At 40.2% G+C, this 24,112-nt stretch overlaps 1 protein-coding gene across 1 annotated transcript in view; it reads left to right on the top strand.

Annotated features, from left to right (window-relative positions):
• The first annotated feature begins 1,220 nt into the window (after nt 1–1,220).
• DYNC1LI1 (dynein cytoplasmic 1 light intermediate chain 1) overlaps nt 1,221–24,112 on the top strand; it is a 41,528-nt gene continuing 18,636 nt past the window's right edge. The window contains exons 1-2 of the mRNA XM_044252627.1: nt 1,221–1,471; nt 1,655–1,728. Coding sequence (XP_044108562.1) covers nt 1,326–1,471; nt 1,655–1,728 — 220 coding nt within the window. The 5' untranslated portion in view covers nt 1,221–1,325. The remainder of the gene's footprint in view (nt 1,472–1,654; nt 1,729–24,112) is intronic.

Genomic DNA, 24,112 nt, shown 5'->3' with positions numbered 1-24,112 from the left:
GAAGAGTTTTAACTGCAGGAATTCATTAGGCCTATCAGCTCCAGGGGTTGGTGAGATGTAAATGGTTTGAACCATAAAGGAAAACATTAAAAAGAAACATGTATCAGGCATTCAAGATTTGTCAGTCACTGTTCTAAGCCATTTTACATGAATCATCCCATTTAATCTCCATAAAAATTCTAGGTCCTTTTATCCCCGTCTTGCAGATAAGAACACTGAGACTCGGGAGAGGTGAAGAAAATGGCCTATGATTGCTGATAGAGTTGAATCTCAACTCAGATTTGCCTCCAAAACCCTAGGCTACTAACAGCACTGTTAACCTGTAACTAAGACAGTCTTTAGCTGTGGATTTTCTCACTCGCCTAACAACAACGATCAGATCACATATTAGCAAGCGATCTTCAAATATGACAGCAATGATGTACAAAGGGCCACACCATCAAGTTTTGACAGAAGGGGAGTTATTTTAGGGCTACTTTAGGTTCTTTGCATTTGTGTATGCCCAGTGCCAACTGCGCCTGCCATAATAAGTGCTGAGTAAAACGTCTGTTGACTGGCTGTATAGATGACTCACCTAGCGGGTCTTGTCAAATCTCACGCGGGGCATCTCACTCGAAAACATCGAGGCTCCTATTAAAGCGCCCCGTCAAGCCTTTTTCTGCCACGCAGCTCTTAGTGGCCGGGGGAACCTGCTTCAGATATGGGGCCCAGGCTGAGGAACACGGCACCACGTGAGAATGCAAAGTAAAGAGCCCAGAACTCCGGGACCCAGGTTACACTCCGGACTCCGGCTGCACAAAGCCTCTTTGACGGCGGGGCGGCCCATTTCCCCCTTGGCGCAGGGGAAGTGCCGGTATAGGCGGGTGACCGCCACTCAGCCTGAATGGGGGTGGGTAATGACAGTGCAGGAATTCCACGCTAGCTGCGGGGTTCGTAGACCTGACTGAAGAGTGGGAGGGAGCACTGTTCACCTGACACACACCAACCCGCTCTGCTGCAGCCCAGGGCTGCGGGTGGGGCGGCAGGAGGCTCCTCTGCACGCTGAGACCTGTATAAGCCGGGAAGTAGCACAACCACCGGCGAGGCAGCCCGCGCACGCGCATTCCTCACGCGCGTGCGACAGACTGCAGCGCACGCGCAGTGCGTCCTCCCTCGTTCTGTCAGTCCCCGCAGAACCCGCGGCTCCACCCCCGCAGGCCCCGCCCCGCTCCCGTGTGCCGAATGCTCCATATCCGGGTTCCCGCCGCCGCCGCCACCGCCGCCACCGCCGCCGCCGCCGCTTCCCTCATTCAGCTTTGCCGGGAGTGGTGTGATTCCCGACCAAGATGGCGGCTGTGGGGCGAGTCGGGTCCTTCGGTTCTTCTCCGCCGGGATTAGCCTCGACTTACACTGGGGTCCCCTTGGCTAACGAGCTAACGTCGGGCAACGGCAGCGCCGCAGCGGGCGACGACGAGGACGGGCAGAACCTTTGGTAACGACCCCACCCTTCCCTGGGTCCCCGCTGACACTCCCGGCCCTGCGGACACCTCGGGATCCCGTGCCGAGGCCATTGCGTTCTCGGCAGCCCCCGCCCAAGCGCGCCGAGGCCGAGTCCGTCCCTCCCGCGGTGGGGCCGCGGTCCCCGGCCTCAGCCTGCGCCTTTGCTCCCCGCTAGGTCCTGCATCCTCAGCGAGGTCTCCACCCGCTCGCGCTCCAAGCTCCCAGCGGGGAAGAACGTACTGCTGCTGGGTAAGTGTCCTCTGCCTCGCTCCGCCCCGCCCGGCCCCCACCCCGGCCCGGGTCAGGGTCCGCCCGCCCGCTCGCTCGCTTTGTGCGGACAGGCGGGCCTAGCCCCGCCCCGCCGCCGGACCTGTCGCTGACAGCTGGGGGAGAAGGCGAACGGGGACCCAGGCCCCGGTACCTGCGGGGACCCGCCCTCCCCAGAGCCCTTCCTCCCCTGGATGTGGATGTGGAGGTGGCCCTGACAGTCTCGCATGGGAAGGACAAATGCGGTAGCCCATCTGACAGATTCTAGAGGCATGGGAATTACCTAGAAAAAAAGGATGGTTTCTCTTTCATAACAAAAATTGCTAGCAGGAGGCTCTTTGCAAGGGCTCCAGTGCAAATGGCATACCATTAATATTTAATAGCTGACTCTGTATAATTGACAGAGAAGCTAGAAATTGAGACCTGGTAATCGTGATAAATGTTCTTACTTGATTCAGCTTTTTTGGGTACAATGGCCTCGTGTTGCCAATGCCTTTTTAACTGTCACTTACAATTCTGAAATTTGTAAAGGGCAGTAGAACACCTTACTAGTCCAGTCCCTTCAGCCAAATAATTTTAATAAGGAGAAATGGTCTAATGTCTCATTCCTGTTCTGTAGCTCCTCTGCTCCCTGGAAGTTATGTATTTTGTCTCTCTTTACTGATTCTTAGGGTGGGCGTATTGGACATTGAGGGAGAATAAATCACAGATTCACATTTTCGCAGGCTTAGCTCCTGAGTCATTTGCAGAAGACATTTCTTTCATATTCTTTAAGTGCCAGATATTGACGTTTGCTTATAAAATGATGGTTAAATTTTAAAACTTTGATATTGGTGTCTCAGGACTGTTTTTCTGTACATCTAAAAACAGGAAAGGAAACAAAGAAGTCAAATGCTACATGACAGGGTCTATTTTAATAAAAATGTTTAGATAGAGACAAATTACTTTTTTTTCCTGAATTGCTGCCAATGTAGAATATATAGGATTCTTGATGTTCATTACTACATGGAGCTAGTTGAAAAATTAGTTTTTACCTTGTTTTTAATATGATTAAAACTATCTACTGCTTATTAACCTGTGTTCAGTCACAGCCCTATGATCTTAAACAAGTTCCTTGATATCTGTAAACCTTAGTTTCTTCATCTTCAAAGTGGATATTGTAGAAATAATAATGCCTTCCTCCTAGAGTTATGGGGAGGATTGATGAAATAATGCTTATGAAGTGATAACAGCACGGTGACTTTTTGTGATGGATTTCTCTTAACTGAATTAGAAAATCTTTTATCAGAATTCTCTTTTTGAAAATTGAATTAGTGTCCACATTAGTGATATTTATAGGGCAGAGATGGATTAGGGTCCAAATTAAAAAAAAAAAAAAAATCCCAGAAAATAAGTTTACTAATTTAAACAAATTACTGTTAGCTGCTAAACTAAAATGGACTTAATGTGACCTCATTGAAGTGGGTTTTGTTTTTTTTTTTAAAAGATTTTATTTATTTATCAGAGAGAGAGGGAGAGAGGGAGCACAGGCAGACAGTATGGCAGGCACAGGCAGAGGCAGAGGGAGAAGCAGGTTCCCTGCCGAGAAAGGAGCCCGATGTGGGACTCGATCCCAGGACGCTGGGATCATGACCTGAGCCGAAGGCAGCTGCTTAACCAACTGAGCCACCCAGGCGTCCCGAAGTGGGTTTTTTTAATGACTCTAAGTTCAGTAAGACTTCTTTTCAAATACTACTGTTATAAGGTTAAGATTCTTGAACTTTGTTTTCATTTTGTAAGTTCCTCCCAATTACTTCTATGCATTAGATGTTACTTAGAGGATTCTGTTTGTAGTGAAACAAAAGTGACAGTTTTATTCATTTTTGATGTCCCTGATGAGCTGAGGTTGTACCATGCTTTTTTTGTTATTGTTTGTTAACCCTTTTTTTTAACCTGCTTGACACTCGATCTGTGTATGTGACTGAGTATACTTAGAGGCCCCGGACACTTCTGTCCTTCCATACTTAGAAAAGACTAAATTTCCTTCTTCAGAGCTTGATAGTTTGTAAGTCTCCATCTAGTATAAAATTATACAAGCTTGAAATTAAAATTTTTTCTTTGAGTACTGTTGGGATATTCATCAAAGTCCTTTTCAGCTTTAGAAAAACAGATTTTTATACTGATTACATAAATAGGGTTAATTTTTAAAAACATCTCTAAAGATTGCTTAAAGACGTTTTACCATCACATGTTAGAGCAACATTTAGTCTGTGCTGGTGGAGGGAAGAAATATATAAATAGATATTGTGGTTTTCTTTGTTATGAGTTTGAGGGTACTAAGCAGGAGGATGCTTGGCCTTAATGTGTATTTCATGAATTACGGTGATCTCTGGAGTCCTGTATTTAAAGAACAAAATCTGAGGCTGCAATAAGGTTTTACATTTCCAGAAACAACCTAAAATAGGACAGTGATCAAAGCTTGCTTATGTTCCCCAACACAAATTGCAGTTTAACCTTAGCTTGCTACATGGCCTCCCCTCCCACTCCCTATGGGGGTGAGAAGAGGATGAGGAACCGTACTGTATACCGTATGAGCCATTCTCAAAGCATTTTTCATGTAAATCTTAGTGTATCTTCTCTGCTGTGCCCCTTCTTTCACCACCTCCAAATCTGAGAGGTAGATGTTAGCGCCAATTTATGGATGAGATAATGAATTTTTTTTTTTAAAGATTTTATTTATTTCTTTGACAGGCAGAGATCACAAGTAGGCAGAGAGGCAGGCAGAGAGAGAGGAAGAAGCAGGCTCCCTGCTGAGCAGAGAGCCCCATGTGGGGCTCGATCCCAGGACCCTGGGATCATGACCTGAGCCGAAGGCAGCGGCTTTAACCCACTGAGCCACCCAGGCGCCCCGAGATAATGAATTTTAAAGACCTGTTAAGTGAGTTTTCCAAGGTCACACAGCTGTTAAGACCATGTGTTCCTGACTCTGGCATGGCTTTCCTTGCAAGAAAGAGAGGGCCACACATTCTTCCTACTGTGTAACTTTTTTAAAAGACTAACTTTGAGTAAAAATACTAGTAATTATTTTAAACTAAAATCCAAATATTTGTTGGATTCTAGGATGCAGCTTATTGAGGGATACCACTGTCGCCGTGGCATTCGTGTTTAAGCAGTCATTTAATCTACCTAGGCCTGACCTGTCGTGAAATGCAGAAACACTATGACATTAGTGCTTAACCATTTTCTCTCTTGAAAGATTTTGAGAATGGTCTTCAGTCAAGTTTGTTTTTAATATTAAAGGCAAAACTTTTCATGCACGTATTTTAAGTAGGATTTAACTTACCAATTGCCCTTTGAAGAACTATTTTTTTCCTCTTTACCCTTTTTATTTAATCAACTTTTACCTCAATGATTGTAATTATATTTTAATTGCTGCTTTTTAAAGGGTACTTTCTCCACATCTTAGTTCTTTTCCTCTGTTTTGTTAAGGAAACTCCCTAAGGAAAATAACAGTACCTAACATTTATAGAGAACTTACATGTACTGGCCGTGTAAGGATTATGTACAGCATTTGTTTATCCCCTTAAAGATCAGGAAACAAACACAGAGCTGTTAAGTAAATTGCTGTAGGGTTACACAGCTAGAAAGAGTGAAAATCAGGAATCTAAACTGTATAGCCTACCTCCAGAGACAGGATTCTTTTTTTTTAAGATTTTATTTATTTATTTGAGAGATAGAGAGAGCATGAGAGGGGAGAAGGTTAGAGGGAGAAGCTCCCACTGAGCAGGGAGCCCGATGCAGGACTCGATCCCCAAACTCCGGGATCATGACATGAGCCAATGGCAGTTGCTTAACCAAGTGAGCCACCCAGGTGCCGCAAAGCCAGTATTCTTTTTTTTTTTTTTTTTTTTAAGATTTTATTTATTTATTTGACAGATCACAAGTAGGCAGAGAGGCAGGCAGAGAGAGAGAAAGGGAAGGAGTCTCCCTGCTGAGCAGAGAGCCTGATGTGGGACTCATCTAAGGACCCTTGGGATCATGACCTGAACCAAAGGCAGAGAAAGCCAGTATTCTGTTTTTGTTTTTTTTTTTTAAGATTTTATTTATTTATTTGTCATAGAGAGAGAAGCGAGAGCAAGCATAGGCAGACAGAGTGGCAGGCCGAGGCAGAGGGAGAAGCAGGCTCCCTGCCAAGCAAGGAGCCCGATGTGGGACTCGATCCCAGGACGCTAGGATCATGACCTGAGCCGAAGGCAGCTGCTTAACCAACTGAGCCACCCAGGCGTCCCGAGAAAGCCAGTATTCTTAACCTGTACACTGAACTGTCTCCCTAAAGGAAACGAGAGCCCTCTTTGTAGGAGAAATAAGGTGTTTGCAGTTTATATTAAGGAATTTTGTCTGATTCTCGTGATGTATCTATTTCATTGCAAAAAATCCCATTGAATTAATTAAATTAATTCATTAGTACTAAGATTCATATATAATCTTAGCTTCCAGCACAGGACCTGGCTTATAAATAGAATATCAGTATAACTTTCTGATTTGGGGCCAACATAAATTAATGAAAACTAGTTGACCCTTTGGTAAATCATGTAAGCCTCATCTTTCTCGTCTGTAAATTAAGATATTTGGATTTAGTGATCTCTGAAGGCTTGTCTGATCCCACATTCTTTAATTCAAGTTCTAAAGCTTGTGGGTTATTAAATATTTTTAAAGAACTATTTTGAGGATATATTGCAGTTAGACTGAAATTAAGAAAGTATTTCCTTACAGATGTGGGCTGTTTGATTGTACCCAGGGAGGAAATCTAGAGCCTTCTATTTTTCCCTGAAGGCACTAGTCCAGGATTGTGTACAGCCAGCAAAGCCCCACAAAATGCTGAGCATCTTTAGGCAGTGTGTTTGAAATAGTCTTTCTTACTCAGGAGTAAAACTAGCTTCTATTATGCTTGAATTATTGGTAGGAAACCTAAAGATACATAGCGAAACTCAAGATCTGTTCACAGAAGTAACTTCATGTGAGGAGCGACTGAAAATAATGAGACTGTCCACTCTGAAACCGTTAACTTATGAGGAGCTGGGATTAAAGATCATCAAGGTTCCATGACTTATGGAAGATACAGATTTTGATCAGTTGAAGTATGTTAATGCTGTTTTCTGAAGTAATTGGTTATGGGATATGCTACAAGGAAGAGAATACTACCACATATTGGATATGGATATGGGTGATAATGGATTGGTAGTTTTCAAAGAACTAACAAAATTATTCAATGCTTGTTAGGTGCTACCACTGTAAAAAATAAAGCATGTATAGAGTGTTTTAAGACTCCAGTGACAGTGGTATTTTACAGTGGTCAGTCAGTGGCCTATTACGTAAATGGCCAGATAGTAAATAATTTAGGCTTTGTGAGCTATATGGTCTGTCTTGAATAACTCAACTCTGCCCTTGTAGCCCCCAAGCAGCCATAGACAATACATAGATGAATGGGTGTGGCAGTGTTTAACAAAACTATTTACAAAAACAGGCAGCACACAGTTTTGTGTGCTGGTTTGTGGACCCTTGCTTTAGGGTATTATGGGCATCAGTTTTATCAATAAGCACAGATGCCAGTTAATAGAGTTTTCTGGGTAATGGAGTATGATGTTTGGTGCAGAATGAATGATGATGAGCTTTCATTTAAAGTATCATTGTTATTCCAACTAGAGGTATAGTCTGAACATAGGTTTAAGAGGTGTTAAGTGGAGTTCATATGTTTCTTCCAGTGCTCAGAGAGCTCAAGCATGAGTGAACAAGGGCACAGCTTGAGATGGGAAAAAGAAAGGACTCAGCAAGTGGGTGACCATGGACTAATTTGGGGGGCCTCATTTTACTTATAAAATCAGGGTGTAGCTGTTAGGAAGGCCTCACAGATTATCTCTTTATTCATTTACTCATGAAACATTTATTAGAACATGCTGCGCATAAAATGCTTTGCTGGAAAGCATTTCCATCTGTGGAAAACAGAGTTAAATAAGATTCCATCCCTGCCATCTAAACTTAAAGTAGTAAAATCATATATGTCAGTATGAAATGATTGCTAAATAGGTCACATAAAATTTTGCGGAAAAGGTGGTATCTGAGTGAAATTTTGCTAAGTTAGATGGGAGAACACTGTGGGCTACAGACTAAGGGAGCTTGTTGCAGTAGCTAAAAACCTAGTGGAAAGGCCAGGGCAGCTCAGGTATGGTGGGATCCTGACCTACAGGCACCAGATCTGAGAGTCTGCCCTTCCTACCTTCCCCTGAAGCTGTGGGGTTGTGGGTGCATTACAACCTACTGATCTGTTAATAGAGATTCTTTCATACTTACTGGGATTAAAAGAACTAAAAGAAATTGTGTCTTAAAGCACTTTCAGAATTGGAAGTCACTATTTTAAATTGTAAAGTAATACATGTTTCTTATCAGAGAAGATATTATGAAGATAAGGTAATGAAAAATAACACATGATCCCACCATCTAGATATAGCAGTGTTCATTTTTTTTCTATGTGTCTATATTTGTTTTTAATTTTTTATTAAATTTTTTTAAAAGGTCTGGGCTTTTTTTTTTTTTTTAAAGATTTTATTTATTTCTTTCACAGAGCGAGATCACAAGCAGGCAGAGAGGCAGGCAGAGAGAGAGGAGGAAGCAGGCTCCCCGCTGAGCAGAGAGCCTGATGCGGGCCTCGATCCCAGGACCCTGAGATATGACCTGAGCCGAAGGCAGCGGCCTAACCCACTGAGCCACCCAGGCGCCCTGAATTCTGTTTTTTAATATGGATTACTGAATGATGATATTCAAAGGTAGAGCTTTGGCCAACAGATGGGATGGGAACATCCGTGTTAAATGCCTATTGCTTGGATGTTCTGCTTTATTATATAACATGTTCACTCTTTTATAGAAGAGCGTTTTGAGCCCCAGGTTACACAACTGAGCTGGGATTCAAAATTGAGTTTGTCTGACTTTCTGCTATGCAGGTGCATAGCAGGTCCCCAACATTAGAGGAATGTAGTCTGGAACAGCCATGCATACATGTTTACTTAGAACCACTGGGTGCAGTTGCTGCAGCTGATTAACAGCCTCTCCCTGTTCTTGCATGCTGAGGCAAGGGAGGAGATGCTCTTTGTGAGATGGGGAGCAGACCAAAAGCTCCCACCCTGCCTGGGTCATCCAGATAACCTGTGGGAGGCCTCGTAGCAGGTATGAGCCCAAAAGATTCCAGTGAAGACCTTTCATGGGTCTTATCACCACAGCTTTCAGATAAAATAGGATGATTTTTTTTTCTTTTTCTTTTTCTTTTTTTTTTTTAAAGATTTTATTTATTTATTTGACAGAGAGAGAGATCACAAGCAGGCGGAGAGTCAGGCAGAGAGAGAGAGAGAGAGAAGCAGGCTCCTGCGAAGCAAAGAGCCCGATGCGGGGCTCGATCCCAGGACACTGAGATCATGACCTGAGCCGAAGGCAGCGGCTTAATCCACTGAGCCACCCAGGCGCCCCTTTTTCTTTTTTTTTTTTTTAAAGATTTTATCCATTTATTTGACAGACAGAGATCACAAGTAGGCAGAGAGGCAGGCAGAGAGAAAGAGAGGAGGAAGCAGGCCCCCCAGCAAGCAGAGAGCCTGATGTGGGACTCAATCCCAGGACCCTGGGATCCTGACCCGGGCTGAAGGCAGAGGCTTAACCCACTGAGCCACCCAGGCGCCCTAGGGTGATTTGTTTTACATCATGCCAGGCCAAATAAAAAATGTCAGCTTCACATTGTTGATCCCTCACTTGGATAAAGAAGGAACGTGGAAGGCTAGAATTCTTCCTATTCTAGCCATGATTATTATGATACTATAGGCAGTAATGAATCCACTATAGCTATGGAGATGTGAATCAAACGTCTCCATAGATAGCAGATACCAGGCACACAAACCTGTGCACAGCAAGAAGAGCAGAGTGTCTCAGTCTTCCAGCACCACAGGAAAGGAACCTGGGAGAAAAGGGAGGCAGAATACCACTTAATTTTACCTTTTGTCCCCCCTGTTTATCACCATTGAAGACTAGAAGCTGCTCCAAGTACAATGGCAATGTTGACAGTGTTTAGTAGTATTGCTGGATTCTAATCCTGACCCTTCTTTAGCAAATTGCTTAATCTTTCAGATTATGCTATTTACCTTTTAGAATTATCATATGGATTATAGGAGATAATGTTTGTAAAACATTTCTGACAGTGGCATACACTAGAGGTGTTCAAGATAGCTATTATTAATGTATTATGAGTACTTAAGTGTTTTTCTTTGCTCATTTTCATGTGATTCTTGGTTTTGGGGTGTGTGTGTGTGTGTGTGTGTGTGTGTGTGTGTGTGGTGTTTTTTTTTAGATTTTATTTGAGAGGGTGAGAGAGAGCAATAGAGATAGCGAGAAAGAGCACAAGTGGGGAGGAGAGGGAGAAACAGGCTCCCAGCTGAGCGGGGAGCCTGATTCAGGGCTGGATCCCAGGACCCTGGGATCATGTCCTCAGCTGAAGGCAGACGCTTAAGTGATTGAGCCACCTTGATGCCTGTGATTCTTGTTTTTGTATTATCTTTTTAAAACACTGTTGATGTCTTATAAAAGAATTTTGTTTTTGTTGTATCACTGACCAAGAAGTAATGAATTGGTAATAGTTATAGAACTTTAAGTCCATCACCATAAATTTTGTCTGCTTTTACCCCCTCTACTGAGAAGATGGGGAGCAAATGGAAATACTCGACTTGTCGAGGTTTACACACTAATTGTGATATTGTTACAGTTAGAAATTACATCTTCTGAATCTTCCTATTTCTAAATCTGTTAATTAAATTGTCATTGTAAAGTTTATGGACATGACCTCTGGTGTTGAAATAGAGATCTGTTGGGGTGATAAAATAGTATCACGAGCACACCTTTATCCCTATACTGTTTTGGTGGAGTTTACAGAGACTTTCTTTTGTAATCAATTCTGTTTTCAAATTTGTGCAAAAAAGAAGTAAGAATTGATGGTTATTGTTTCATGCTAAAACTGAAGTTCTTTGGGGGTACCTGGTTGGCTCAATTGGTAGAGCATGTGACTCTTGGTCTCAGGGTTGTAGGTTCGAGTCCCACATTAGATGCAGAGATTATTTAAAAATAAAATCTTTAAAAAAATTAAAATAAAACTGAAGTTCTTTTAAGTGCATTATACTTGGTTTATATATTTATAAATATATAAATATATATATTTATATATATTTATACTTGGTTTACAGAGAGTGACTTATTTGAATAGCACCCAGACATAATTTGGGATACAGGCTTATTTGCTCTGGGGAATTTCACTGTAATCTGATCAACAAGTCTTTCCTCCTTTGGTCCATCCACTAGGACAGTGTTTGGCCTGTAGACTGTTTTTGTACGGCCAGCAAGCCAAGAATTGTTTTGTTTCTATCTTTAAAGATTTGAGGGTTAAAAAAAAAAGATCAAAGATGATATTTTTTTTTTTAAAGATTTCGTTTATTTGACAGAAAGAGACAAAGTAATAAGAGGGAACACAAGCAGGGGGAGTGGGAGAGGGAGACATGGGGCTGGATCCCAGGACCCTAGGATCATGACCTGACCTGAAGGCAGAGACTTAACGACTGAGCCACCCAGGTGCCCCCTTTGTGGCTTTAATAACTTAGGAGAATTTTAAGATCCCATTCTAAGTGATTCTAAGAAGTGTTTATGTGATTTTAGTGGTTTTTATCAATTATTGTACTTAATGCCCCTTAGTATCATAAAAGTCACCCAAATATTCCTATATTTCTCAGAGGGTTTTGTCTTTGCTCCTTTCATTTATGTATTTAGCATCAAATACTTTCTTTTTTAAAATTTTACTTTTTGATACCACCCTTCACCCATCATTTGAATCATCATTCAAAGATGAATATCTGATAGAGACCTTATGTGAACTGCAAAGCCTAAAATATTTACTCTTTAGTCCTTTACATAAAAAGTTTCCTGGCACTTGAATGAGGACATAAAACTAGCCCTGTTAGAATATAATTTGATCTAATGAAATATTTCAGTTTGTTTTAAAAACATCTGTAAAATATGCCCTCTTTTAAAAAATCTAATGTAAGATGAAAATTTAGATAAAATATTTAGAGAATAACTTTAGCAACATCATTAAAGTGTTCTTTATAGGAGGACTTTCAGCTTAGTCTGTTTAAACGGGAACTCTCAGTACTTGTGTAAGTGTATGTTTACAGATCATTAACTATTTGGCTGGCACACTTAAAGCTAGGATGTCTGTTTCACTGCCAGCTGAAGGCAGAGGAACTGAAGATAAAGCTTTCTTACAGTTTATACATGACAGGTAGATGAATTCTTTGAACATTTTTGGAAGTCACACAGGCCTCATTGCCCTGCTTGCCACTTTAAAGATATATTAATTGCAGAGAATAAAGGATTTCTATAGTTATTTTTCTTTTATTTTACTGTTTAAACCATCAGGTTCTGTGTTTTTCCAAAAATAACTTGGAATTTAGTGATTTTTGTTTCTTGAGTGGTTTGGTTATTAGAGACAGTTTTTCATTCATTCATTTATTTTTCTCCATGCTCTCCATGGTTCTTTGTGTTTTGTTGTTGTTGTTGTTGTTGTTTTTTTTTAAGATTTTTATTTATTTTAAAAGAGAGCAAAAGCGAGAGAGAGCACAGAGGAAGAAGGAAAAGTAGGCTCCCCGCTGAGCAGGGAGCTCAATGTGGGGCTTGAGCCTGGGACCCCCAAGATCATGACCTGAGCTGAAGGCAGATGCTTAACCAACTGAGCCACCCAGGCACCCCCTTTGTGGCTTTGATAACATAGCAGAATTTTAAGATTTCATTCTAAGTGATTCTAAGAAGTATTTATGTGATTTTAATAGTTTATATCATTGATTGTTGTACTTAATGCCCCTAGTGTCATTAAAGTCACCCAAATATTCCCATATTTCTGTTTTGGGGTGTTTTTTTTTGGTCTTTGCACCTTTCATTTATTTATTTGGCATCAAATTAATTAATTAATTCTTTCTTTCTTTTTAACTCTTTGACATGCTTCACACATCCTCCTGTCCCCCACAATCTCCAGTCTGTTCTATATATCTCTAAGCTAGAGCTTTTTTGTTTTTTTAGATTCCCCACATAAGAGAGATCATTTATCTTTGACTTATTTCACTTAGCATAGTGCCCTCAAAGTCCATCTATGTTGTCACAAATGGCAAGATTTCATTCTTTCTTATGGCTGAATAATGTGTATCTCACATCATCTTCATCCATTCATAATTGGACACTTAGGATGTTTTCTTAGAAATAATGCTGCAGTGAACATGAGGATACATTTGTCTTTTTAAGTTAGCGTTTTCATTTTTTTTAAATAAATACCCCAAAATGGAGTTGTGGTTTCATATGGTCAAAATATGATCAAAACTTTTAATTTTAGGGGAAACCTTATACTGTTTTCATCAATGGCGGCACCAACTTACACTCCCCAACAGGGCACAGAGGTTCCCTTTTTTTCATAGCTTCTCTGACGTTTGTTTTTTCTTGTCTTTTTGATACTAGCCATTCTAGCAAATGTGAGGTGATATTTCACTATGGTTTTGATTTGCATTTCCCTAATGATTAGTGATATTGAGCATCTTTTCATGTGCCTGTTTGGCATCTTTATGTCCTGGGAGAAATGTTTGTTCATGTCTTCTGCCCATTTCTTAATTGTATTGTTCCATTTTTTGCTAGTTGAATTGTATGAATTCTTTATGTATTTTGCATTTTAACTCCTTATCTAGAGATACGACTTGCAAATATTTTTTTCCATTCAGTAGGCTGCCTTTTTATTTTGTTGATGGTTTCCTTTGTGGTGCAGAAGCTTTTTAGTTTAATGTAGTCCCATTTGTTTTTGCTTTTGTTGCTTTTGCTTTTGCAGTCAGATTTTTAAAAATCATCACCAAGACCTATGTCAGGCAGCTTACCACGTGTGTTTACTTCTAGGAGCTTTATGATTTCAGATCTGATGTTCAAGTCTTCAGTCCATTTTGACTTAATTTCTGTGTGTGGTGTAAGATAGTGGTCTAGTGTCATTTTGCATCTGGTTGTCTAATTTTCCCCAACATCATTTATTGAGGAGACTGTCCCCTTACCCATTGTATATTCTTGGCTCCTTTGTCATAAAGTAATTAACCATATATGCTTGGTTTTATTTTTGGGCTCTCTGTTCTGTTCCATTGATGTATGTATCTGTTTTTATGCCAATACATACTGTTTTAATGACTGTAGCTTGTAATGGAATTTGAAATCAGGGTGCATGATCCCTCTAGCTTTGTTCTTCTTTCTCAAGATTGCTTTGATGTATCCAGGGTCTTCGGTGGTTCCATACACATTTTACGATTGTTTGTTCTATTTCTGTGAAAAATGCCACAGGAATTTTGATAGGGATTGCATTGAATCTGTAGATTACTTTGGGTTTGAAGCCACATAAGCCCCATTGCCCTGCTTGCCACTTTAAAAGTATATTAATTGCTTAGAATTAAGTATGTATATAGTTATTTTTCATTTGTTTTATTTTAGTTTTCAAGCTATTAAGTTCTGTTTTGTTTTCCAAAAATAACTTGGAATTTAGTGACTTCTCTTTCCTGAATGGTTTGGCCACTAAAGATGGTTTTTAAATGTCTATCAATGCCAAGTATAGGTATCCTCCATTTTAATATTTTCCAGCCCTTCTAACTGCATAATTGAATAAAGAGAAGGGGTTCATGATGGACTTTCTAATATTGTCAAACATAGCTCATCTTGGCTGTGGCAAGACAGCTGAGTACTGACAACTCAGTCCAAGCTTTTCCAAGTCCTCATTAGACATCAGATCTGCCAATGCCTTCATTATGAACTTCCCAGCCTCCAGAACTGTGAAAAATAAATTCTGTTGTTTAAAAGCAATCTAGCCTATGGTGTTTTGTTATAACAGCCCCAAAAGATTAAGACAACATGGTTTTTTGTTTTTGCTGAGCAAGCAGAGACAGTGTCTGTTAAGAATAAGATAATTTCTTATCTGGAAGTAACTTAAAAGCTAGGACTTTATATCCTGCTTACTGTTAAGAGAACTTGCCCAAAGAATATTTGTTAAATGAAGCAGGACAGACCTGGCAGACTTACACTGTGCCGAAGGCAACCAGTAAATGACCTGACACATGACACTGAAGTGTCTTCAGTGTGCAGTGTGTTGTTGGGAGTGTGAGGGACAGTGCTTAACCAGACTTACAGAGGAAAAGAACGCTTCCTAGAGCTTTCCTAGAGCTTTTCTAGAGCAAACTAAACTGAGACCAGGATCAGCTGCGGTTATCCCACGTGTGAGAGGAAAGGAAGAATATCCCAGAAAGAAATGACAGCATGTGCGAAGACTCAGAGTTGGGAGAGAGCACCCACTCTAGTGCTGTGCAAGAAGTTGTGCATGGCTGGAGCCTAGCATGTGGGTGGTGGGGTATGGTGGGAGAGGGGCAGAAAAATGAGGTGGCTTTTGGAAGGAACATTGAGCTTTATTGTGCAGGAGCAGCAGAAAGACCCTGATGGTTTGTCCTGACATCTTATGAAACTGCCAAACATGTTAAAGCAATTTTACAGTGAATACTCATATACTCAAATGTAGATTTTACCATTAAACTTAACTGTATTTGCTTTATCACATGAGCGGCTCACTGTTCTACCCCTTTTTTTATGCATTACAAAGTAAGTTGCTGATGCTAGTTTACTTCACTGGAAATACTTCAGCTTTTGTATATCATTAACTAGCATACCCTGAAGGGTTTTAAGAGGGAGAAGTGGTGTAAGGAGATTGTTTCAGGAAGATCACTTAGCTGCAGCGTGAGCAACGTGTTGGTGTGTGGTGCGAATTTAGTGGATGTTTCACTTTTGAGTATGCTTGTATAGTGAGAGGAGAACCAAGCAGAGGCCATGGGTTAAGTGCCTAAGGCCATAAAAAGAAAAAAAAATTGTCTAGCAAATAATCTGATTAGAAGATGTATCTAACAGTAGAACGATTACATCTACAATTGCATCTTTGTAATACCAATAGCATTTTTCACAGAACTAGAATAAACATCCTAAAATTTGTATGGAACCACAAAAGCCCCTAAAGAGCCAAAGCAATCTTGAAAAAGAAAACACTGGAGGTGTCACAATTCCAGACTTAAGTTATATTACAAAGCTGACATCATCAGGACAGCTTGTTTGTTTCTAAAATGGCACTGGAACAAAAATAGACATATAGATCAACGGAACAGAATGGGATACCCAGAAATTAACTTTCAACTGTATAGTCACTTAATCTTTGATGAAGCAGGAAAGAATATGCAGTGGGAAAGAAGACAGTCTCTCTTAACAAATGGTGTTGGGAAAACTGGAAGGCAGCATCCAAAAGATGAAACTGGACCAGTTTCTTACACCATACACAAAAATAAACTCAAAATAAATTAAAGACCTAAATGTGAGACCTGAAACCCTAAAAATCTGAGAAGAGAGCACAGGCAGTAATATCTCTGACATCAGCCATAGCAACATTTTCCTAGATATATTCCCTGATGCAAGGGAAGTAAAAGTAAATATAAATGTTTGGTATTACCTCAAAATAAAAAGCTTCTGCACAGTGAAAGAAATAATCAACAAAACTAAAAGGCAACCTACTGAATGGGAGAAGATATTTGCGAATGACATGTCTGATAAAGGTTAGTATCCAAAATACATAAAGAATTGATACAACTCAACACCCCACACCCCCCCCCAAAGAATAATCCAGTTGAAAAGTGGGCAGAAGACCCCCCCCCAAAAAAAAGGCCAGAAGGCATAAACAGACATTTCTCCAAAGAAGTCAGACAAATGGTCAAACAGATATATGACTGATCATCAGGGAAATGCAAATCAAAACTACAATGAGATATATCACCTCACACCTGTTAGAATGGCTAAAATCAACAACGTAAGAAACAACAAGTGTTAACAAGGATGTGGACAAAAAGGAACCCTCCTGTACTGTTGGTGGGAATGCAGACTGGTACAGCCACTATGGAAAACAGTATGGAGGTTCCTCACAAAGTTAAAAGTGGAACTACCTTACTGTCCAATCATCACACTACTGCGTATTTACCCAAAAATACTAATTTTTTAGTATTTTTACTAATACTAATACTAAAAAAAAAGCCCTAATTTAGAGGAATACAGACACCCCTACATTTATTGCAGCATTATTTCCAATAGCCAAACTATGGAAGGAGCCCATCAGTAGATAAATGGATACAGAAGATAGCATACACACAAACACACATTGAATATTATTCAGCCATAAAAGAATGAAATCTTGGCATTTGCAATAGGATGGATGGAAAATAAGTCAGTTAGAGAATGACAAATACCATATGATTTCATTCCTATGTGGAATTTTAGAAATCAAGCAAAGGGAAAAAACTGACAAACCAAGAAGCATATTCTTAACTATAGAGAACAAAGAGGTGATTACCAGAGGGGAGATGGAAAGAATGGGTGAAATAGATGAAGGGGATTAAGAGTACACATTTATTGTGATGAGCACTGAGTGATGTAAAAATTGTTGAATCACTCTATTGAACACCTGAAACTAATAATAGCACTGTATGTTAACTATATCGAAATTAAAATAAAGAACTTAATAGAAAATACTAATAGCAAGAAATTATGTGATTTAAACTTGGCACTAGTTATAGGGCACCTGGGTGGCTCAGTAGTTAAGCGTCTGTCTTCAGCTCAGGTCATGATCCTGGAGTCCTGGGATCAGGGTCCTGGGATCCAGCCCTCCACTGGGCTCCCTCAGGGAGGAGGCAGCTTTTCCCTCTGCCCCTAGCCCCTGCTGGTATGCTCACCCACACGCATTCTCCCTCTTTCTCAAATAAATAACAGTCTTTAAAAAAAAAAAAAAATTGGTACAAGTTTAAAAACTTTAAAACTAGGCTAGCTATTCATGTTTTGGTAAGGATTTTTTTTTTTAAAGATTTTATTTATTTATTTGACAGAGAGAGATCACAAGTAGATGGAGAAGCAGGCAGAGAGAGAGAGAGAGAGAGGGAAGCAGGCTCTCCGCTGAGCAGAGAGCCCGATGCGGGACTCGATCCCAGGACCCTGAGATCATGACCCGAGCTGAAGGCAGTGGCCTAACCGCTGAGCCACCCAGGTGCCCCAGGATTTTTTTAATATTAAAAATCTGTTTAAATACTACATATTATTATCTCATGGACTTTAGTTATTAGCAATATCTTGTTAATAGTAATAGTAATAGTAAAGTTGAGTTTCTTAGATGTAAGGACTTATTCCTGGAAAATATTCATGAGTTCTCTGAAAATTTAAAAATTGTTTTCATTTTCATGTTAAACTTCAAAAAAATTATAAATGTCTTGGATCTTTTCTGAATCTTGCCACAAGATTGCAGTACTCCCTTCTGCATAGGTGCTTATAGTCCTGTTGGTGACAAGCTGAGACCAAGTAAGGCAGACAGAACAGAGAGAGGACACATGGATCTGTCAAACTCCAAAGGAAGTATCCCAGAGCAGTCAGTACTCTATTCAGTCGTTGGCCAGAGTGGTTCTTTTTATGAACCATTTTCTAACATATCATAGCAGTAAGTATCACCTTAAACAGGCAATAAAGAACTCGTCATTAAATAAGTACTTCTTTTTCAGTGCTATTTTTGCAGTGTACTATTAAAATGGACCAACAAAATAACAGATTGGGTTGAAAATAGTAATATCTATGATAATGACAATGATTATTCCCATGATGATCCATCATGTTTAAAATAGAAATAATAAAGTTAACTAGTGAAAAATATGTAAATGTTTCTACTTTTAAACCCAGCACTGGCATTTAATTTTAGCAAAATATCATTTGTTACATTGATTGCTGATTTGAATTTTATCAATCCTATAATTTTTATGGCATTTAATTTATAATGTTTTCAAGTAGTTGTTCAAGAACTATAAACAAAAAGAATTTAAATCATTTCTATCTAGTCATCTCAGTATGCAGGAGCACTGGACATATTAAAAATAATTTAAATCACCATGTGAGGCGATCTATAAAAACTTTCTTTTAAAAAGTCTGAATAGGCAAAGCAGAGGATTTTTAGGGCAGTGAAACTATTTTGTATGATACTGTAATGGCAGCTACATGTCATTATACATCTGTCAAAACCCATATAATGTACAACACCAAGAATGAACCCTCATATAAACAGTGGATTTCAGGTGATAATGACATGTTAGTGTCAGTTCACTGTAATAAATGTACTACTGTATAAAGGGTGGAGGACCTTGTATAGATGTGGGGACAGGATATTAAAAAGTTCAGAGAATTTCTCACCCAATTTTGCTGTGAACCTAAAACTCCTCTAAAAAACAGTTTATTGGGGGCACTTGGAGACTCAGTTGTTTGAGTGTCTGACTCTTGTTTTCTGCTTAGATCATGATCTCAGAGTTGTGAGATCAAGTCCCACATTGGGCTCTGTGCCAAGCATGGATTCTGCTTACAATTCCCTCTCTCTTCCTCTCTCTCTGCCTTCCCCACCACTTGTACATGTGTGCTCTCTCTTTAAAAAATAAAAAAATAAAAATTTTAAACCCCAGAGTTTATTAATTTAAAAAATCCAAGTCTATTCTATAACTAGAAAGTAAAAAATCCAAGTGTCGCTTATGACAGACTACTTTCCTGAAAAGAATTCTCTAGGTTAAATTGACACCAGCTGAAAACTGATTATCCCGCAGAAACAGTATTACATATTATAGGCAAAAACTTAGTGCCCAGACTTGTAATAGAGGCTTTTAAATCAACAATAAAATATCTGATTTTCTAAAGTACCTATGCATCCATAAAAATAGGTGGTAACCGATAAAACTTGATTTTATTTAACCCAGGATTATCTTTTCTCTTTAATACCTACTTTAGATGTTAGAAAATAAAAAGATACCTTAAAAAGGGTCCAAATCAGATGGATTTATTTCAATTTCTTTTTAATATTTCAAATGACTTACATATAAAGGTTTCTGAATTTAAAAATGTATACTTACAGATAAGCATAAGCAAAAGACCCCAAACCATAATAATATCACCTAGAAATAGTCACTGATTTGATTATCTCTAGTGGTGATACTATGGAGTGGTTCTTCAGTGTGGAGCATCATAGGAGAAGGGAGGAAAAATTGAATGGGGGAGTAATCAGAAAGGGAGACAAACCATGAGAGACTCTTAACTCTGGGAAAGAAACTGAGGGTTGCTGGAGGGAAGGTGAGTGAGAAGATGGGATAACAGGGTGATGGGCATTAAGGAGGGCACGGATGTGATAAGCACTGGGTGTTGTAGGCAACTGATAAATTGTTGAAGTCTACACCTGAAACTAATTGGTGTCATATATGTTGGCTAATTGAATTTTAAAGTAAAAAAATTATGGAATGGTTCTTTAACAAGTTTGTATCTTCCTTTTAGTTTATCTAATTCTAATTGTAAAGCCTTAAATTCATAGGCTTCAAATTTTTTTTTTTTTATTTTGAGCCCAAATTCGTGACATCAAAAATACAGTCAGTCCATGGGCGCCTGGGTGGCTCAGTGGGTTAAGCCGCTGCCTTCGGTTCAGATCATGATCTCAGGGTCCTGGGATCGAGTCCCGCATGGGGCTCTCTGCTCAGCAGGGAACCTGCTTCCTCCTCTCTCTCTCTGCCTACCGCTCTGCCTACTTGTAATCTCTCTCTGTCAAATAAATAAATAAAATCTTTAAAAAAAAAAAAATACAGTCAGTCCTGACTACGTATGCTATATTTCAAGTTTCAAGCTCCAAATTTTTTTGGATTTTGAGCCCAAATTCGTGACATCAAAAACATAGTCAATTCTAACTACGTATGCTGTATTTCAAGTTCTTGTAGCCTTCGGTAGAGCATGGCTGTTTCCTTTTTCTAAGAGCTGAAGTTGAAGAGTTCTCCCCTACTTAGGAGACCAGAATTTATTTCTCTAAGTAAATGTCCATCATTCATTTCACTGGACTGATGGTTCTCAAATGTGCCACACTCATCCGAGGGGCTTATTATTTTTTTTTAAGATTATTTATTTATTTATTTGACAGAGATCACAAGTACATGGAGAAGCAGGCAGAGAGAGAGGAGGAAGCAAGCTCCCCACTGAGCAGAGAGCCCAACTCGGGGCTTGATCCCAAGACCTTGGGATCATGACCTGAGACAAAGGCAGAGGTTTAACCCACTGAGCCACCCAGGCACCTCTCTGAGGGGCTTATTAAACACACGTTGCTGGGCCTTCTCTCCTGTACTTCTGGGGTGGAGTCCAAGAATCTGCATTTTTAACAAGTAGCCAGTGTTGCTGCTGCTACTAGTGCAGGTACCACAATTTAAGAACCATTGCATTTGACATTTACTACACCAACACTAGAAGTACAAGGATCTTTATATCAAAGTCATTGTCCTCTTAGAGGCTCATAAACTGGAGAGGGAAAACAAGCAGGAGATAATTTCAAAATACTGTCATTAGGACTACACTGGAGATATGCAACAAACCAGTAAGCCAGCCCTAAGGGAATATCCCGGTTTTGCCTGGAAGTCAGAAAGGGCTTTGTAGAGACAGTAGGTAATACTTTAGGCAAACCTCGTGGTGTTTAATGAGCCACGGATAGTTAGTCATTCCAGGCAGTAAGGAAAGCATACACAGAGGCCTGGAGGCAAAGAAGTGTCCTTCTACAAAGGACAGATAATTTGAATGCATGAACTTTAGGACATGAGGGGGGAAAAGGAGTCAGAAAATGAGAACAAGTACGGCATGCCAACTCGTGAAGGTCATCTTATGCCAGGCAGGAAGGTCAGACTATCCTGAAGGTGACCGGGAGCCCCTGGCAGTGTTTAGGTATTTTAGAAAGACTGCTGTGGCAGAAGTGTGGAAGACTGACTGACAAGAATAAGTTTAGGAGTAGGAAAACTTAGATTACTAGGTATCAATGGTGTCCTAGCAGAAATGAGGTAGGCCTGAACTAAGGTATTAGCTAGTGGTGGGGACAGCTGTACTCCAGGCACACTTGGTTGGGAGCTGGCAGAGAGATGAGGAAGACATAGAAGTCAGAGAAGGCTCTCCCTTGCCATTGCTTCCGTAACATTGCCCTCTCCTACTCTACCACTGCTCTGAGACGGCTGGTCCCGAGTCTTCCTTGCAAGCTGCTCTTCCATCCCTGCCCCAGGTTTGTGTTCCCCAAGGTTCCTTTCTCAGCCTTCTGCTCTTCTCACTCTGAATGTAATTCCAGGATCAACTCCACACACAGCTTCAGTACCACCTATACTGTGACCCACAGATTTTCTTTGAGCCTCAGCCTTTCCCGAGCTGCCTTATGCTCGTCACTATGTGCATGTTCCATGAATACCTCATGTTTCAATATATACAAAGACAGTATCATTCTCTTGTTGCCTTTCCCCCAGATACTCACTTATATGATGATTCATGTAGTAAGATTCCAACCTTAAAAGACTTTCTGTATTGCGTGTTCCCTCTACCTAGAATATACTCTCTTTAGAATCCTCTGTGTTGGGGGCGCCTGGGTGGCTCATTGGGTTGGGGCCTCTACCTTCGGCTCGGGTCATGATCCCAGAGTCCTGGGATCAATCCCCACGTCAGGCTCTCTGCTCAGCGGGGAGCCTGCTTCCTCCTCTCTCTCTGCCTGTCTCTCTACCTACTTGTAATCTCTGCCTGTCAAATAAATAAATAAAATCTTTAAAAAAAAAAAAAAAGAATCCTCTGTGTTACCCAAACTTCTGTCTTCTTTCAAATGCCACTTCCTTGGGTAGGCTGTTCCTAATCACCTCATTTAAAATCACAATCTCCCTTGCATTCCTGTTCCTTCTCATATTATTTTTCTCCATTGAACTACTAACATAGTATGTATTTTACTTAGTCACCCCCTACCCTCAGAAGCTCTAGCAGAACAGGCTATTTTGTGTTTTGCTTACTGCTGTATCCCCAGTACCCAGAAAGTACCTGTGACTGCGGTACCTGTTAACTCTGTTAACTCTGCACTTTCATAGTGAAATGTACATTCTTAGGCCTCTTACAGGGCAGCCACTGAGACATCTGGTCTCAGACAACAAAAGTGCTGCCAGAATATTAATGAGTTTCACAAATCCCTGAATGAAGGATATAAATTTTGTTCCCTTATCCACTTTGGGAGTATTTTTAAACTTGACTGTGTATTAATGGTTTTGAAATACAAAAGCCGAAGAAGTTAGGGCAGCAAAAGGATACAACTTCAAGTCTGTCAGTGTGTTTCTATATAACAAAAAGCAAAGGACTGTACTCCTTTTGCCCACATTCTAGTCAGATGGAACTGTCGGCTTCCATTTCCATCTCTCTAGCAGGAGCAGCAGACATTTCCGGAAAGCCTGCTGCATTCATTTAAGCAGCAGTAATTCTAACATAACCATGACTGTAATGGGGAATGGTGATTATCTCCTATTTGGCAGATGTTGAATACTGGAGCTCAGAACTGCCAAAGATAAGTATCTTATTCAGAGTTTCATAGGTGGGAAATGACAGGGCCAGGATCTAAATTGATATAAATTTAAGTTCAAAGCACACTTTGCAATATGCAACAGTGCTGCTATTTTAGAGGCCATTAAAGTAATACTGTTTATTATTTTTACATTATGACTCATAAAAGAGAAAGGTATTTCTGCTTCTAGGGATCATTGCTATTTTCAGAAGAAAAGGAAAATAATTTAATGCATTCTTCTCTGTGAGTTGCCTCTGAGGAACAGGTGTTATGTCCTGTTCTCTTGATTCTGTCTCTAAGGATTGGGAATAAAGTTTGTTTTATTACACTGATAATTTCTTCTCTTCTGAAATTTTAAACGATGGTAGTTGTGCCTCTTAATACTTAGCACCTTCGAGATCCATTTTAAGATACAGCTTAAAACATTACTTTTTAAAAAGAGTATACAGTCAAATAAATGTAATATGGTAAATATGGTAGTTTGAGGCTCCCCCCCCCAACACACACACACTCTGCAATTTCAAAATTTGTCACTTTGGGGGGCGCCTGGGTGGCTCAGTGGGTTAAGCCGCTGCCTTCGGCTCAGGTCATGATCTCAGAGTCCTGGGATCGAGTCCCGCATCGGGCTCTCTGCTCAGCAGGGAGCCTGCTTCCCTCTCTCTCTCTGCCTGCCTCTCTGTCTACTTGTGATTTCTCTCTGTCAAATAAATAAATAAAATCTTTAAAAAAAAAATTTGTCACTTTGGTAACAAGGTGGAAGTGTTCACATTGAGAATAAAAAATATTTCATAGACACACACAGGCTGTAGGGAAATCTAATGAAATCCTCTC

This window comes from Neovison vison, chromosome 6 (assembly GCF_020171115.1).
Source record: "Neovison vison isolate M4711 chromosome 6, ASM_NN_V1, whole genome shotgun sequence".
Classification (NCBI taxonomy): Eukaryota; Metazoa; Chordata; class Mammalia; order Carnivora; family Mustelidae; genus Neogale; species Neogale vison.
The sequence above is the reverse complement of the archived record's forward strand: the minus strand, read 5'-3'. Positions and strand labels throughout refer to the sequence as shown.